Genomic DNA, 16,863 nt, shown 5'->3' on the forward strand with positions numbered 1-16,863 from the left:
CAGGATTTAACTGTATTTTAGATTCAACTATGAGCTGTTGTAATAAAATAAACATTTTTAAATTACTTAAAATCATACACACTTAAAAGTAACAAATAATATTTGTGTAACATAAAAACTGTAACTCTTAATTATCAGTACTTCCCAGTAATGTACTGTATTATTATTATTAGTTAAAGTATAAGGCTTATTATTATAAATATAAATAGAATATTAATCCTAATAAAATTACAAATTTTTTACCACAGTTCTTCTCTTTGCAACAAACTTAAACCAAATTTCACTTATTATTAAAAACGAGATTCTAACATTTTCAATTTTTTGATCCATCATAGATATTTACATTTTATCACATTTGTATAAATCAAAACAGTATTATAAAGCACCTTTTCAATTTATTTTTCGACTTTTAAAACCTCATACAGTTTCTTTTTAGGGCTTTTGTTATCGGTACTTTCTTCAACGAAACCATCATCTTTACTGTTATCACCACCATCTTCATTCTTACATTCTCCATCCTTCATTTTTCCCTTGGTATCAGACTCAGAAGTAGCATCATTTTTATGTTTACCATCTATCAAGTCGCTTCTGTCTAACAGCTCTTCTAATTCTTCATCGCTGAAAACTGAAAGATAATAAAATAAAAAAATTATTATTTGTAAAGAAAAAAAGAAGTTTAATTTTAGGATTTTTGTTAAAAAAGAAAAATCTAATTTTACTAATAATATGATAAACAAGTAAATAAATATGTAAGAAAAAAAAATTATTTAAGTATGCTTAATACTGTTGAAACAATTAATACGATTATTTTTTAATTACATACCAAACATCATTACACACAACTTTCATTTTCACAATAACCATTGTATGAGAGAATGAAAGTTCTAGGCATGACACAGAAAACTCATGATTTTTCAAATTTTTTTAATTTTTCACCTTGCAATTGTAATGCAAGGTGAAAATTTCTCTAGCAAGCCAAATCCGGCGCATGTGGAAGCACTTCGAAGTGTAGGTCATGGAATTTTGCAGCAACAACCAGAGATGTGTGAACAGGCATGTTATCATGGTGAGACCACTTTCTTTCTTTTTGAATAGATGTGACTGCTTGCCTAAATAGTATCCTACTCTTCAACTGATCCAGTAATGAAGCACAATATCACTGGTGGTAGTCCTACCTTTTTCCAAGTTGTCTCTGAGCATCACACCAGTATCCCAAAAAGCAGAGCCAAGATTTTAGCACAGATGGAACAGGTTTCACTTTCTTTAGTGTACTTTCACCTGCTCCTTCCTGCTGTAAGTGCCAAATAGGCACGAGCTGAACCTATTGTCTTCTCATAAAATATTGAGTCCAAAGGTGATCCTCACATATATAGCAACGGCTTATAGAAAACTGTAAAACCAAAACTACCTATAGAGGAATCCCGATAAAAGACAACGCTTTCACTAGGATAGCTTTAAGGCTCTCTTTCATGTAATGGGTTGCAATTCAAATCAAACATTCCAGAAATTGGGGCGTTTCTATCCACAACATTAACAGCACATTACTTAATTTTAATCAGTATTAAAAATCTTACCAGATTACAATGCCACAAAAATATTTTTTCTTCCAAAAACCAAATTATATTAACTAAAATCATAATCAGAGTATACGATAAACACTACTTTCACAATCTCAAAATAAATGTAAAAATCGGTGTTCATCTTTATTACATTAAATCAAGCCTAGCTCATTCACATCAATTCATTATAAAGAAACAATTTCCTAATTTAGCATTTTTAACGGTAAAATTTTTCTTTTTTTTTTTAACTTAACTGCCCAACAAGAAACTATGAATGTAATTTCAACTGAAGTTACGTTAGGAAAATTGAATATCAACTAAACTTCCAACAATCTCAAGCAAGAAAAAGAAATCTGCTCCTAATTTTATAATTAGTTTCTTCTTGCCAAGAATATAATACTTAAAAACAATACTACATGCAATATGAATCTTTGTATAAATTTTTATTTACAATCATTGAACCAACTTACAAATTCTAGATAAGAGAATTTATTTACAGATAAAAATCAACAGTACAGTACATTTCATTGATTAAATAACATACTATCAGGAAAAAATACTAGCACATCCCAGATTAGACTTCCTCTCTCCCCACTAAGCTGTACAAGATAATCATATTTCCTATCCATGAATAAATGAGATGGGGGAGTTCTTTGACAATTTGGGGTTGGATGTTTGAACATCTAAAATATTAAAGTATCTTTTTTTTGTAAATTAAGGTAACATTATTGATGGCATTGAATGAGGACACTTAAGTAACCATTAGTCAGAAGTACAGTTCAAGTAAATCAGTTGTAAAATAAAAAAAAGGGAGAAAAACAAACCTAAAAACTTATTTTGATTAACTGTTCAAGACGATAATGGGTGTATACTGCACAAGATATTAAAGATCGTCAAGTGTCGTAACGAGCTGGAGCAATAGAGCAAAGATGAACGCTTAACAATCTTGACAGATACAAATGAAGAGTTTGTCTGGAAGGGTGAAGAAGATAAGGAAAGAACTGACAAGCAGCACAACAGTTTGCATAGGTGTTAACCCTAGCATAATGAATTAGTAAATTTCTAAAATATATGTTCATTCACAACTGATTGAAAAATTGAATCAAAAAACTCAATCAAATATCCTATGGCATTTTTCATAGTCCTTCAGTGATAGACACAAGCTCAACAGAACTGTTTCTCATCACTATAAAACCAAATCAATGTTATTCAATGCAATGGAAACATCCTTCTTCATTTTTGAGTAAATTCAAGGTGATGTTTACAGTATTTTTGAATTTTCAAGGAATGCGCTACAGAGTTATTTCTGGGGGGGGGGGGAGAAAGGTGACACTATGAATGCTCTATTTAATGAGAAGTTCTGTAAATACTTGGAAATGTGGTCCAAAGAAAAAGTTAATTAATAGGTCGATCCAAAATTTGAATCTGTAATAGTAAAAATCAATATTAATTAATTTTAATTCAATTAATTAAGGAAGAGGAAACTGGCACAAAACTGCCAGACTGAATGATTTTTGAAATACATTTTAACAATTTCAACCATAAACAGCTGTTGAATAAATTAGGTATCTTGTTCACAGTAAGAAATATAATTTTATCCAACTAATAAAAACAAAATTCAATATTACTAATATTTACATATTAACTAAAAACTGTAAATTGCTACTATTTAGGAATTTTCAAACTTATTTTACAAAAAGAGAAAAACTGATGAGGGGGGTGCATTTTTCCACATGATTTTTTTTTTGTTTATTCTGAAACGTTGAATTAGTCCTGGGATTATTCCATTTTAATTCAACAAATCTTCAAAAATTTTATTACATATTTTTTATTTTGATGATATTTGGTGTATGATAACTACCCACCTTGTAGTAACCAAAAAAGACTTAATTTATTTTCTAACTTACTAATAGGTAAAAACAGCCATTTTTATCACTTTCTACATGAGCTGTAGCATTCTTACTTTATTTTTATAACAGTTTCCACTTTACCAACAATGTTTAATAGTATGTTTGAGCGCTTTCGGATCAGTAATCAATCCTCAAGAACACTGATGTGTTATAATTATTTACTTCACATATTATTAATTACAAACAGGCTATTATTAATTTATTTTTATTAATAATATACACAAAAATAAATTCTTACTTTACATCATAGAGGTCAAAAAGAGATTTTTGGAAAGAGTTCCATCTTAATGGAACTCATCTTAATGTACTCAAAATTCATTTTATTACATAACCAATCTTATAATGTTTATTGAAGTTAAGTATACAAATTTTTGTTTTTTTCAAATATTGGGCTGAAAATATATAATGAACGGCTTAGAGTAACAGGCCTGTTTTTTACCTTTTAACTCTTAGGTACTAGTAGTACTTATAAAATAAAAATTGGCCTGTTACAGTGTCCATTACGAAAAATGGCCACAAAATCATAAGATTTTGAAAATGTCTCAGTTTTGGGGTCCAAAAACCACATGTGGGGTAGGTGGCAAAAATCTGACATTTTTACTGTAGAAATACTTATTATGTATTTTAAAACCATGTAAAACTTTTTTGTTACTCAAAGGGGTTGATAACTAATGAAGCCATCAAAACCGCTATAATAATGTAGGCCTGCTGTACAAAATATTTTTATAATGAGAGCTTATATCCTAGATAGTTTGTTACTTAAGTATGACTCATACACACAAACTCTTATTTAAACAAGAAAATGAATGGACATGAATATTTGTATAATCCTGAACGTAAACATTTTAGAAGACTCGGTTACTGTTTTGATTTCCATGTGATATGTTGTATTTTTGCTAGTGTTAATACTGTGGTTAGGTAATGTACAGTTGTTTATAAAATAATTTTATTAGCAGTGAACTTCTCTTTTAAGCAACATCATTTATTTTTAATTTTATTAATTACATGAATTTTTATTTTACCTATAGAGAAACTGGGATAAGACAAAGTGAGATGCAACTGATAGTTTTATCATTTATACTAACTGTATTGAGATTTTAAGAACCCTCGCATTTTATAAAAACGGATTATGGAGTGTTCAATTGGCATTTACACTGAAAAAGTATTTCACAAATTGATTTAACAGATCTTCAGTATTGCATGATATTTTAGAATTTACTGAACAGCAAATAGCACTGATATCTTTAAGAAGTAGATATCAAAAAATATCTGGTACTTTTCATAAAACCGAATATTTAGATAAATATTTTCATATTAATGGGAAAAGTTGCTCTGACCCATTTAGGTGTCACACTAAACCTGTTAAGAAATCTCTTAGAGAAATATCTTTTGACACTTTCAACAAGCAATTCAAATTTAAAATTAATTTCAGGCAGAGCACTGAACAAAATGCTTAACCAAAATACAAAAACAACAAGATGATATAGAAAGTTAACTGGAATGTAAAGATATATTTGAACCTCAATGTGTTGTAGTAGTCTGTGAATAAAGCTTGATCATCACTTGACATTTCCCCTGTTAAAATTTAAAAATTATTGAACGCAAAGGAACCAATTTAAAAAAATAAAGTTACAAAAATAGCCAAGTCAGTTACCAGTAAATTAAATGATTCCTTTGATTTAAATATTTCTACAAAAGAAACCAGTTTAGTACCACAAAATTATGCTGATTTGGGTAGGGAATACAAAGAATTAATCATTAAAATAAAGGATGAAATGAAAACAATTACATTAACCCAGGAAAAAATGTTAGTCAGTATTTAGCTCGTTAAGCCGAACAATTAGTTAAAACACGTGGAATTTTTCCACAAATTGGCTAAAAGAAAACCAATTCATGAAAATGTTATAAAATGTTATTAAATGTGTCCAAGGTTTTTACCAGAATGATGCCAGGCAAGAAGGATTGTGTTCTGTAAGACAAGCTGACTGGAAGAAAATTAATATTCAAAAAAGGTTTACCTTATATAACTTATATAACTTCCATTTCAAGAGTACTTAAACTTATTGAAAATTTAAATAATCTAAAAAGGCATCATTTTATTGCAAGGAAACAAGCTAATTTCCTCAACATTAAAAAGGAAAACTTGTTGGAGGGCGAATGTATTGTAAATTGAGACTTCCCTTACACAAAGTCCAGTCAGTTATCACTAGTCAAAAACTTATGCCACAGTACATCCATTTCTCATATATTTTTAAAAAGGAAAATTACAAAACCAAAGCTACTGGAGTGATTAGTGAGTACTTTAAGCACAATACTACATTGTTCTTCTGCTTCCAAAAGCAAGTAAAAACACAGTACCAGAAGTTACACAATTTTTTATTTTTCTGATGGCTCCTCAGTCCAGTATAAAAACAAAAAAAAATTATAAATTTGTCCTACCATCAAGAATTTGAAATCACAGCTGAATGGCATTTTTTTGCCTCATACCATGGAAAAGAACCAGGTAATGTTATTGGTAGAAGTGTGTAAAAAGGACTGTGACTAAAGCAAGCCTTCAAAGGACAGTCAACAATCAAACTGTTACTCCTTCTGAAATGTACAATTACTGCAAAGACAATACTAAAAATATAAAATTTATTTTCTGCTCTAATAAAGATTACCTGATAACAAGAACTGAGGTATTCTTCAGTTTCTTGAACATCAGGTAATCACAACAATCCCAGAAACAAGAATCTTTCACAGTTATGTTCCAAGTCAGAAATGTATTCTGAAAGTCCAGGCGACCTCTGAATCAGAAACATTTACTTTAGTATCAGTACACAAGGACATTATGTTTCTGATAGCTTTATAGGTAAACCAAAGCCAAAATGTAAAAATTATGTCTGCTGTATATACGATGGAAAGTGGTGGTTAGGTGAAGTCATTGAAGTCAAAATACATGAAAATGAAGAGGAATATCGAATATACTTTTTCCATCCGCTGGGTCCTAGTACTTCATTCAATAAATCATTGAGTGATAATCAAACATGGGTTCAAGTGGAAAATATTTTTAACATTCTCATGCGTTCAGAGCTTTATCTATCAATAAAAAAGTTCTACTCAATAAAAAAAATAGCAGGAACACTAAATTATGTTAAGTGTAATGAAAAAGCGCAAGATTTATTCATAACTTTCATTAGCAGCAGTAAAATAAGGTAAAAGTGAATTCAACAACTTGTTTATGTATTTGAATTATCATTTTGTAATTGACTATTTATTAATTATCAATTTATTCATTCTAATGAGTTTATTTGTATTTTTTTAATCTGAAAAAATACATTATATTTGGATACGTTGTTCACAGTTAGATGGAATAGTATTTTTAGTGGTTTTGTTGGCTTCATTACTCGATAACCCCCCATTGAGTAACAAAATAAATTCTATATGGTTTTGAAGTACGTAGAATGTATTTACTGCTGTAATAATTTCAGATTTTTGCCACCTGTCCCACATGTGATTTTTGGGTCCCAAAAATGAGACATTTTCAAAATCTTACTAGTTTGTGGTCATTTTTTGTAATGGACACTGTAACAGGCCAATTTTTTTTTATAAGTACTACTAGTGCCTAAGAGTTAAAAGGTAAAAACAGGCTTGTTACTCTAAGCCCTTCATTATTTATTTTGGGCCAAAATTTTGAAAAAACACAATTTGTAAACATAACATCAAAATCATACATAGTGATGCACTGATCATTCATTGAACTAAAATTCTCCTGTAAATTTGGCCGTCTTCTGGGACACCTATGTAACTAGCAGCAAGAGCTTGAACAGAATACATAAAATACAGATGTCTCATGAAGGTGGGAATTTTTGAGAAACATATTTTTGATAAAATAATATTAATATAACTACAATTATGTAATTTAGTAGTGTAATACATTGCAAATTACGATATATTGGTATGATCAATCGATCATTTTTAATTAGAACTTAAGAATAATAGCATAGAATAAACAAACAAATGTAAAGACCGTTCAAATTTTACTAAATATAATTATGATACAAATATTCGTGGAAGTATTGGGGATTACTCCAATAATTATTATAACACTTTTAATCTAAAAAATTTCATATATACCTTGCAGGTGAACTCAATTTCTGTACTGACATTCTTGCAATCTCAGATTTACAAGTTACACGATTTAATATTGTTTTGTAAAATGAATGTTGATCTCCTCATATGTATTTACTTTTTGTTCTTTTGATGCAGTTCACATTGCTTTTAAGGTACGTCCACCAGAAATTGCATAATCAGGTCAGGGGATCTTGAAGGCCAAAAAATATACCCCTTTTCTCAAAATTCTACAGTTGTCACTTTGCATACAGCTGCTATGGATACATGTGCAGCGTGTATCCGTAGCAGCACTGGCGAGCAGTTTTTTTTAGACATTTCTACAATGATCATAATTTTTCAGAATATCAACAGTAGTGTAAATTAATAGGATTTTTCCGAGGAAGAAGTAACAAAAATTTTACTTTTTACAGTCTCAGATGAAAATTGGCACTGACATCTAGAGGATTTATTTAATTCAATTCCTCTTTGCTTAGCTTTTCAAGCATCCATTAAGAATTGTTGTTGCATTAGGTGATCATAAAATTTAAGTTCCTGGATGATCTGCAACTTTTACAGAAGATGATGATTATTGAATGTTCTGATGGAACATGATGTGACATTCTAAGTTAAAATTACAGCATATGGACTGCCTCCACATTATCAGCATTTTTGTAGGACACTTTGACAACAAGCACATTAGCATTAATCCAATTTTAGCACTACCCCGATTTAATTTGATAATTAAATGGCAATGTTGTGACCACTTAGTCATGTAGTTAACTCATGTGCTTATTATCCCCCACGCTTTCCAATGTTCTTTCAAAATGTACAATTTCCCTGAGATTCCTGTATTAAATTAGGTGGCTTAAAACTTAAAAATGTAAACATTCTATTTTTTAATTACTACAGTAAATGATGCGATATCTAGCAAAATTGGTGTTGGTTTTTGTCAGTTATCAGAATCACCAGATAATAGAAATTTTCATAACTTGCTACTGAAATATATACAGTATTAACACTTATGATATATTATTTGGGTTGCCTGAAATTAACGTAAAATCAACTATACTGTAACACTCGTACATATCTGGCGATTAAAACACATTTAAAGATTAAATTGTTGTCATTTAATTGCAATTGAATTTTAGCTACAGAATAAAGTATACTGTAGAATAAATAGAATTAAATAAAATAATATTGTAAAATTACAATATTACCCGACCAAAAAAATAAATGGCAAAACCATCCATGGTTGTAAAATTCACACAATACTGACAAAATTGAAAACTGTGGTTCAGTATTTTAATTAAAACAATGTACAGTAATATATAAATGCAATTGATATGCTAAATCAAAATATTAATTACTGGATACACAAAAAATGTAAACTAAAAAAAAATTATGGTAAACAAAATTTATATGTACAGTTACAATCTGCTTTTACACTACCTTATTACACAAAAAGTTATGAATATATCAGTTTACCTATTCAGTGACAATTGCTTTGGCAGAAAAACTGAATGAAACAGGTGCAGCTGCAAAATTTGTTGTTCATAGTATAACGGCTGGCTTTCAGCAAAATTTAACAGACTAGTATATGCATCTGCACACTGGCCCAACTAATCTTTTCTCTTGCATCTTCATCATCAGATGAACCACTGACATTATTTTTTGGCTATGTAGAACAGTGCTAATTAAATATCATCCATTATCTCCTGTGACGACTTAGTTTCTGCATCTTGAATTACTGATAACATATGAAGCAGGAGGTTCTTACTGGTTGATACAATTTCTTGCATGACATTTCTTCACTTTATAGACAAGTTTTCCCAAGCAAGCTGTAAGTTACTTGTTTACTGCATTCCAGGCAGCAGCTATACTAAATATCGCGTATTTTAAGCTTTAGGTTCTTAAGAATTCTTTAATTGATCCATCACGGCCAAAAAGTTTTTGAAGAGTGCCTTTTATAATGTTATTTCATATTGCACTTTGGTTCATTGACTGCCATCATCACATTTGAAGAAAGATAAAATGTGAAAATATTTTCAATTGGAATTCAACTTTGCTTGAGTGAGTGGTGCAATAGTCAAGAATCAAGACATTTTCTGTCTTTTCAAATTTTTTTAAATGGTTTTTTTTTACAGAAGGAACAAAGTTACGTAGATACAATTTTCAAAAATTTTCTTATTCATAAATGCATTTGCCTGTGCTTTATACAAATGAGGATGACCTTTTATTGCCCAAGGATGTATGGACTTTTTAATGACCAATAACTTTAAGTGATGAGTGTCAGTAGCGTTTGAACAGCAAAACGTTATGCACTCTTTGCTGTTTTTAAAGATGTAAGTTGTTTTTTCAATGTCTCCCACCAGAGCTTCCATGTCATAAGTCTTAAACTTAACTAATTATTACAAAATTTACATTCCTCTGTAATTTTCAAATTTCTGTAAAAGTCTTTGGAAAAAATTTTGAGTTACCCAATGGGCCCGCTTTTTCCAATTCTCACTGAGATCTAATGTTGTCCTGATAATGTTGAGCCAACAAATAAATAGTCTCTGGATGCAAAAGTTCATATTTTACATATTCGTAATCTGGACACACACCTAAATCCACCAGGCCAAATCGCTGGAATCTGTCTCAGAAGTAGACAGATAACCAGAAATAAATTTTGTCACATACTTGTTAGGGTGGACTTACGGGTGCCCTGCAAACCAACAACATTTGGGAAGAGATCATTCGTATAACATATCAAATGGTACAACTTAGAAATTTTAAAGTTTTAAGGCAAAGCTAGCAAATTAAACTGGTGTAAAGTTCAAAACCTAGTGAGATGAGTTACTTTTTTACGCTTTAAATGTTAATTTATTTAACCCTATAAGTGCCTATACAGTTTCTCTAAAATGCTGAGCCTTTTTTTTGGACTTTTTGCAGTCTTACATTTAAAATTCTGCAGAAAATTTACCATTATGTTCAACTATATCATTTTGATCAGAAAATTTTCAAGAATTTTATCTTTACTATTCAATGATTCTAACTACAGTGTGGACGCATACCATATTTCATTCGCGCTGGTGTGGCAGTACTAGCAGCCATTTTAAATCTATTCATTTACTTAATTCTACCATTCACTTCTGATGTTACAACATAGCAGACAACTGCAGCAGCTGTATGTCAGTGCTACACTAGTGTTCCTTGTGGTGAGAGGGAATACTAATGAGGCACTATACCCACTTAGCTACTAGTTTATTTAGAGCATTTTATAAGAAGAGTGCGATTTTGCAAAAATCTTATTTTTTTATTGTTAACAAATATGCCTAAGAAATGTAAGAATTAGGTGAATTCTCAAGATACTGAGGGTATCTTGCTCTACAGCCTCACCCCCTTGACCTTAAATATATATAAGTAATCTGATGAAGTTTGGTCAAAATCAGTCAACTAGTTCTGAAGAAATAAGCTGATTTAGGGTGCAACACCGAACATATGAACATTTGGAAAATTTACTTCTGGTTTTTAGGGTTTCTTGGGTGTCAAAATGTAAAGATCCAGTGAAAACCACACGTGCTCAAATAAGACAGATTACCATACTTTCCCTTCTAGAACTATAGCTCTGCTATAGTGCTACCTAGGTGAGAAAGTAAAGAATTACATGCAGAACGAAAATGCTAACATAACTAAAAATTAATCCATAGTAGAGTATAGCAATACCACCATAAGGCTGATAGCTATGGAGAGTAAAATTAATTGGAAAATTTTTTTTGAGACCGCACGTCTCAAAATATATCATGTAATAAAATATCACATGTAATAAACTGCAGGCCTAATAAGCTTCCTTGTCGATGCTACAGTTACGGCTTATCAGTTTCCGTTCTTATTCACAAATATAGTTACTAAAGATACTATGCTGAACTTACTGAATTATACGTACGTCTACGGAAATTAATGTAAAATATTTTTTCATTTTTACTGTATAGAAAAAAGATGCCGTGCTCGAAAAAAATGTGCTAGTTATTAGAGCATTCCAATCACCAGAATGAAACTGATTTAGTATGCATTAAAATTCAATTTGTTTATCAATACACAATTACGACATTTCTGAAATAGTGAAATTAAGAGTTTAATAGCTTGGTCTTATAATCAAGTGTACAATAAACAATACAGAAAATATAACTTACTAAATCCATTGGAATGCATTTGTTTCTGTGCATCAGTAGTTTGTAAAAGTTCCTTAAGTTCTTGTAAATCAAACAGATCATTTTTTCTTCGTGAACCTAAATTAAATGCACCTAAAATAAGAAAATAATTAATTTAGTCTGAATAAAGGTTTGCTTCCACAGAAGTTCTTTAAATAAATAAATATTTCCAAACACACAAACAACTAAACTACTCAACTAATCAATTTTTTTTTCAGAATATAATCCATGATTTTATTATTTTTAAACAAAAAAATCTCAAAATGCACTGAAGTGTTGTATTGTAGTTTCCTACTTTCAAAATTCCTTCATTTCAGAAATTAAAAGAAAAAATTTTTTATTTAAACAGTTTACCTGTGACTATCATTTATGTTACAGTTTGCACACCTATGTTTTTGTGATTGTAAGGGGTTTACAGAAAACATCGTAACTAAAGAACTACTGGTCGTGGAAGGGTGAAACAAAAAGCGGTTTAATCATACTTTCTCAAGGTAAAAGATTGGTTATTTACTTATCTCACTTCTTTCTATGAGAAAATTACCAATAAAGTTGAACATGAAAATTGATGGAAATTTCACTTTTGGTAATTTTTTTCAAGACATTTAACATACACAGTTGGAATTTTTTTTATATGTAGGTATATGTTAGTAGTTTTACCATATATTAATGGTGTCATAATTACCCCTACAATTTTGAAAACTAATTTTTTTTAAATAATTCAAATTTTGGCTTCAAAAATCTAATTTGCACAACTTGCAGTGATTTTATAGATGTTTATGGCAAATGAAAAAGTTTCTTGTGTATTGTACTAATAAAAAAGTTATAACCACTCAAAAATCATGAAAACCTGTTAAAAGTGATACAATTTTGACTCATTAAATAAGTGCTTCAAGGGAATTTTCTTATCTTCTTTGCACTTTATATTTTTTATATTTAGCTCCTATGTTGAAATTGACATTTTCAATATTTTTAAATTATTAATGATAGGTCGTAATTTCACCAACTTAACCAACACCAGTAACCTAATACAATTTTGATTCAAAAATACTTGTAAAATTTACCAAAACAGATTTCAATAAGTAGCCTACATCTTTTTTCAAGAATTCATTTTTACTTTTATATTGGTTTATTTTTGTAAACATTACTGAAGTAAAAATAAATTGAAACAAAATTTTAATTATTCTTCAATGAAATAGCCTGTTTTTGAGCAATGAAAGTTTATTATTTAGTGTGGTTAACCAACAACTGTGATCTCTTCTGATAATTCTCTTGAAATTGTGTGAGAACAACCCGTCACTGTAGTTAATTCAAGTGGTGTCAACTTTCTCAGGACTTTGCAGATCGGTACCCACACTTTGTCTTGAGACTTTTGAAATGATGAATCTAGTCCGGAAAAAATGAACCTGCACATGGCAATTTTCAAAGCTGATATCTACCATTTCTATCCACCACTGATTGTCATACACACAAACAATAGAGTTTTTTCTTAAGTGAAAGTAGTACAATACTTGACACAGGATGATCTATTCCTTGGAGTCTGAAGTAAAGTAACATCTTGCAATACCTTCTGAGACAGGAACCATTATGGTAGCTAATTAGCTACCGTATTAGAAGCTACCATAATGGTAGCTTCTAGTAACAACAACTCTTTCACAGTAGTCAAAACTGTTTTAGTTTCTAAAATCTTAGCTATCTCATCTGATTTAATAAAAAAATACTTGTTTTTGATTCATGTTTTTCAGCTTGTGATTACAAAATGAATACATTTCATAAACATTTAGTATAACTGAATTATATTTTGCTGTTCTTCCCACACCATCACAGGCGAGATTTTCCCATGGGATGATCCAAATAAGTGTGATTTGGTTTCAAGGTCAAAGTCTTTTTGTGACTGTAAAAATTAGAAAAATTATTTTTATACTAAATAGATCAATTTTTTAATGTTCTGATCCAGTTCCTTGATATGGTTTGTTAAAAGTTTTTGAAAGCAATAAAATGTTCCTGTGTCATGCTTCTAATGCTCACTTAAAATACAGACTTTATGTTGTAATAAACAGAACACAAAAGGGTGAACTGTGACTTGGCTGTTGACCAAATGAAAGCTTTGTATAAAGTCTGCCTACACCAAACATTTTTCTTCTTTAAAAACTGAGCTTGATACTCTGACATGAATGGTGTTTTCAGCTTTTCAAATTTTTCCACTAATGATTTGAGAAACTCATCTTTGGTCTGAAGAACATCCCAACCCCGTACGGGAAAGACAGCCACCTTGTGATATTACTGGTCACCACACCACCTCCTCCGTTCCAAGCCCTGGGGGGCTTTACCGGAGGTCGTCTTTAGACCCTATAACTGATTACATCTCACAGTCATCAGCCAGGCCTCGGTCGGGATGCCACTGATGCAAATGGCAGACATTTGCATCAGAAAAATACATATCATAATTTTGCCTTCATGTAGGCTTCAAACGGACATCTTCAAAACTGCAGAAGCACAAACACCGCGCCTAGTAAAGATTTGATAACACCGCTCGTGACTGTGAATGCCTCAGAACGAAGTTTAAAATTAAATTAGTGCTACTCTCATACCAATCAAAATTATGTCTTACGCAATATAGTGGTCTGGAGAACAGTAATCATCTCTGCCCTATCAGCTGTTACCCACTGTTTGTACATTATCATGTAAATTGTTATTATTATTATTATCTGGCAACACATTATACTATTCAGAAAATTTGAGCATGTCAAACATTGCCTGTTTACCTGGACATTTGGTGCACACATTCATCATACAGGTGTAGTTATCCTTGTCACAAACAAAGATGTCTATTAAGCCCTTATAATCGGCATTAAGTTTGGGACCAACAATCATGAATTTGATGTTCTAGTCGTGGAGGCAAACACAAATTGTATGAGTTCCGGATGCACCAGCCAAGATATACCCGTTTTGGACGGAGTTCGCAGAACTTTTATCTTCAAATTTTTTCCTCGAGGTTTTCACTTTTAAAGGAGTTTTCACAATTAACTTAAGTTTATAAGAACAAGGCGCTTTTGCTTATGCACTTTGACACAATCAACACGTGCTAACACAATCCTTTTCACTATGACACAGCCTGCTATTATTCTCATCTTCATAAAATAACACAACTTTTTTAACTGTGTCATTACTAATTCCTGTTTTATGTCTTTTACCTAACTATAGTAGAATGCCTTGCTCATTAACTAATTCTCTAGTAAGTCTAACCAAACGCTGAGACACATTGAACTCTTGATATTATTTTAGATCTGGTCCCAGTAATAAAGATCGGGGAAGAAAACTGATAATTTTAACCTTATCTCATTTAGAAGCAAGAACTAATTTTCTTTTAATTTTAAAACAACATTATCATATTCATGTGAATAAGATTGAGCTGGATTTTCATTTTCAGAAACTTTTGAGTCAAAACACAATCTGAGATTCTTTTTTAATTTTTCAGATATCTTATTTATTTTAAATTTTAATGCTGATGGCCTTTGATCTGTGCTTAATTTTTTTTATTTTCATGGAGGTGATATCTCCCTCTATGAATCATGAGACCTTGCCGATGGTGAAGGGCGTAGTTCAGGAGAACAGCCATATCAACATCACTCAATCTTCTGAATACTGCACAGCTGAAAGCAATGGAAAACTACAGCCGTTTTTTCCCAAGAAAATGTATCGTTCGGTATTTCTATGTAATAAAGATGGAGGCACCTCATTGGTAAAATATTCCAGAGGTAAACTAGTCTCGCATTTGGATCTCTGGATGGAGACTGTTAAGGAAGGGGCCACCAAAAAGTTAAAAAATAGCATTCTACGAGTCGGAATGTAGAATGTTAGAAGCCTAAAAAAGGTTTGGTGGTTATAAAATTTAAAGAGGGAAATGGGTAGGTTAAATGTAGATGTAGGGATTAGCAAGGTTCAGTAGGAAGAGGAAAAAAAAATTTTGGCCAAGTAACTTTTAGAATAATTAACAGTTCAAATAAAAAGCAGGCAGGAGTAGGTTTCGTAATGAAAGAGACGATAGGGAAGAGAGTAGAATATTTCAAAATGCATAGCGACAGAATCAGTGTAATAAGGATAAAATCAAAACCTAAGCAGATAACAATTGATAACAAGTGCCCATGAGCAATTGATATGCTTACAAGTGCCCATGATGATAATGGGGTAGTGTGTTTACAAAGAAATTGACGAAGAAAATTTAATAATAGTTGGAGATTGGAATGCAAGCATTGCAAAAGTCAAGGAAGGAAATATTGTGGGTGAATATGGGCTGGGCAAAAGCAATGAAAGAGGGGACTGACTTATAGAAATTTGCACAAGGTATAATTTAATAATTGACAACATGCAGTTTAAAAATCATTATAGAAGAAGCATGGAAAAGCTTCCATATGCTTATGGAAGAAACATGGAAAAAGCCAGGTGATACTGCAAGGTATCATCAGATAGATTACAAAATTGTTAAGTAAAGATTTAGAAATCAACTCGACTGCAAAGCTTACCCTGCAGCAGACATTGCAGGTGACCATAATTTATTGATAATGAAATGTCGTTTGGGGTTTAAAAACCTGAAGAAAAAATGTCAGATGAATCTATGGAATTTAGAGAAGCTTGAGGAATAGGAGGTAAAAATTTAGGAACATTGAGGAGGACATTGCAAAAAGTTTGAATAAAAAAGATAAGCTAGAAAATGTAGAATAATGGGTGAGTGTTAAAAAGAAAATTCTTAAATCAGCAGAAGTGAACTTAGGTAGAATAAAGAGAACTGGTAAAAAGCCTTGGATATCAAAGGATATATTGCAGCTGATGGATGGACGTAGAAAATATAAGAATGCTATTGATGAAGAAAGTAAAAGGAACTATCAAAAATTAAGAAATATTATAAACAGGAAGTGCAAACTAGCGAAAGAAAAGTGTTCAGAAGTGGAAAGAGCGTACAGGAAAGTTAAGGAAACTTTTGTGGTACATAAATTAAAATCTAATAAGGTGTTAAACAAAGATGGTACACCGATTTATAATATGAAAGGAAAGGTCAATAGGTGAGTGGAATATACTGAAGAGTTATATGGAAAATGAATTAGAAAATGGTGTTAT

At 30.9% G+C, this 16,863-nt stretch overlaps 1 protein-coding gene across 1 annotated transcript in view; it reads right to left on the minus strand.

Annotated features, from left to right (window-relative positions):
• Nucleotides 1–200: 200 nt before the first annotated feature.
• Nucleotides 201–16,863, minus strand: part of LOC142326320 (lymphocyte-specific helicase-like) — a 68,121-nt gene continuing 51,458 nt past the window's right edge. The window contains exons 13-14 of the mRNA XM_075368725.1: nt 11,734–11,844; nt 201–625 (exon numbers count right to left, since the gene is read on the minus strand). Of these exons, the coding sequence (XP_075224840.1) occupies nt 396–625; nt 11,734–11,844 (341 nt within the window). The 3' untranslated portion in view covers nt 201–395. The remainder of the gene's footprint in view (nt 626–11,733; nt 11,845–16,863) is intronic.

This window comes from Lycorma delicatula, chromosome 6 (genome assembly GCF_047948215.1).
Source record: "Lycorma delicatula isolate Av1 chromosome 6, ASM4794821v1, whole genome shotgun sequence".
In the NCBI taxonomy this organism is placed as follows: domain Eukaryota; kingdom Metazoa; phylum Arthropoda; class Insecta; order Hemiptera; family Fulgoridae; genus Lycorma; species Lycorma delicatula.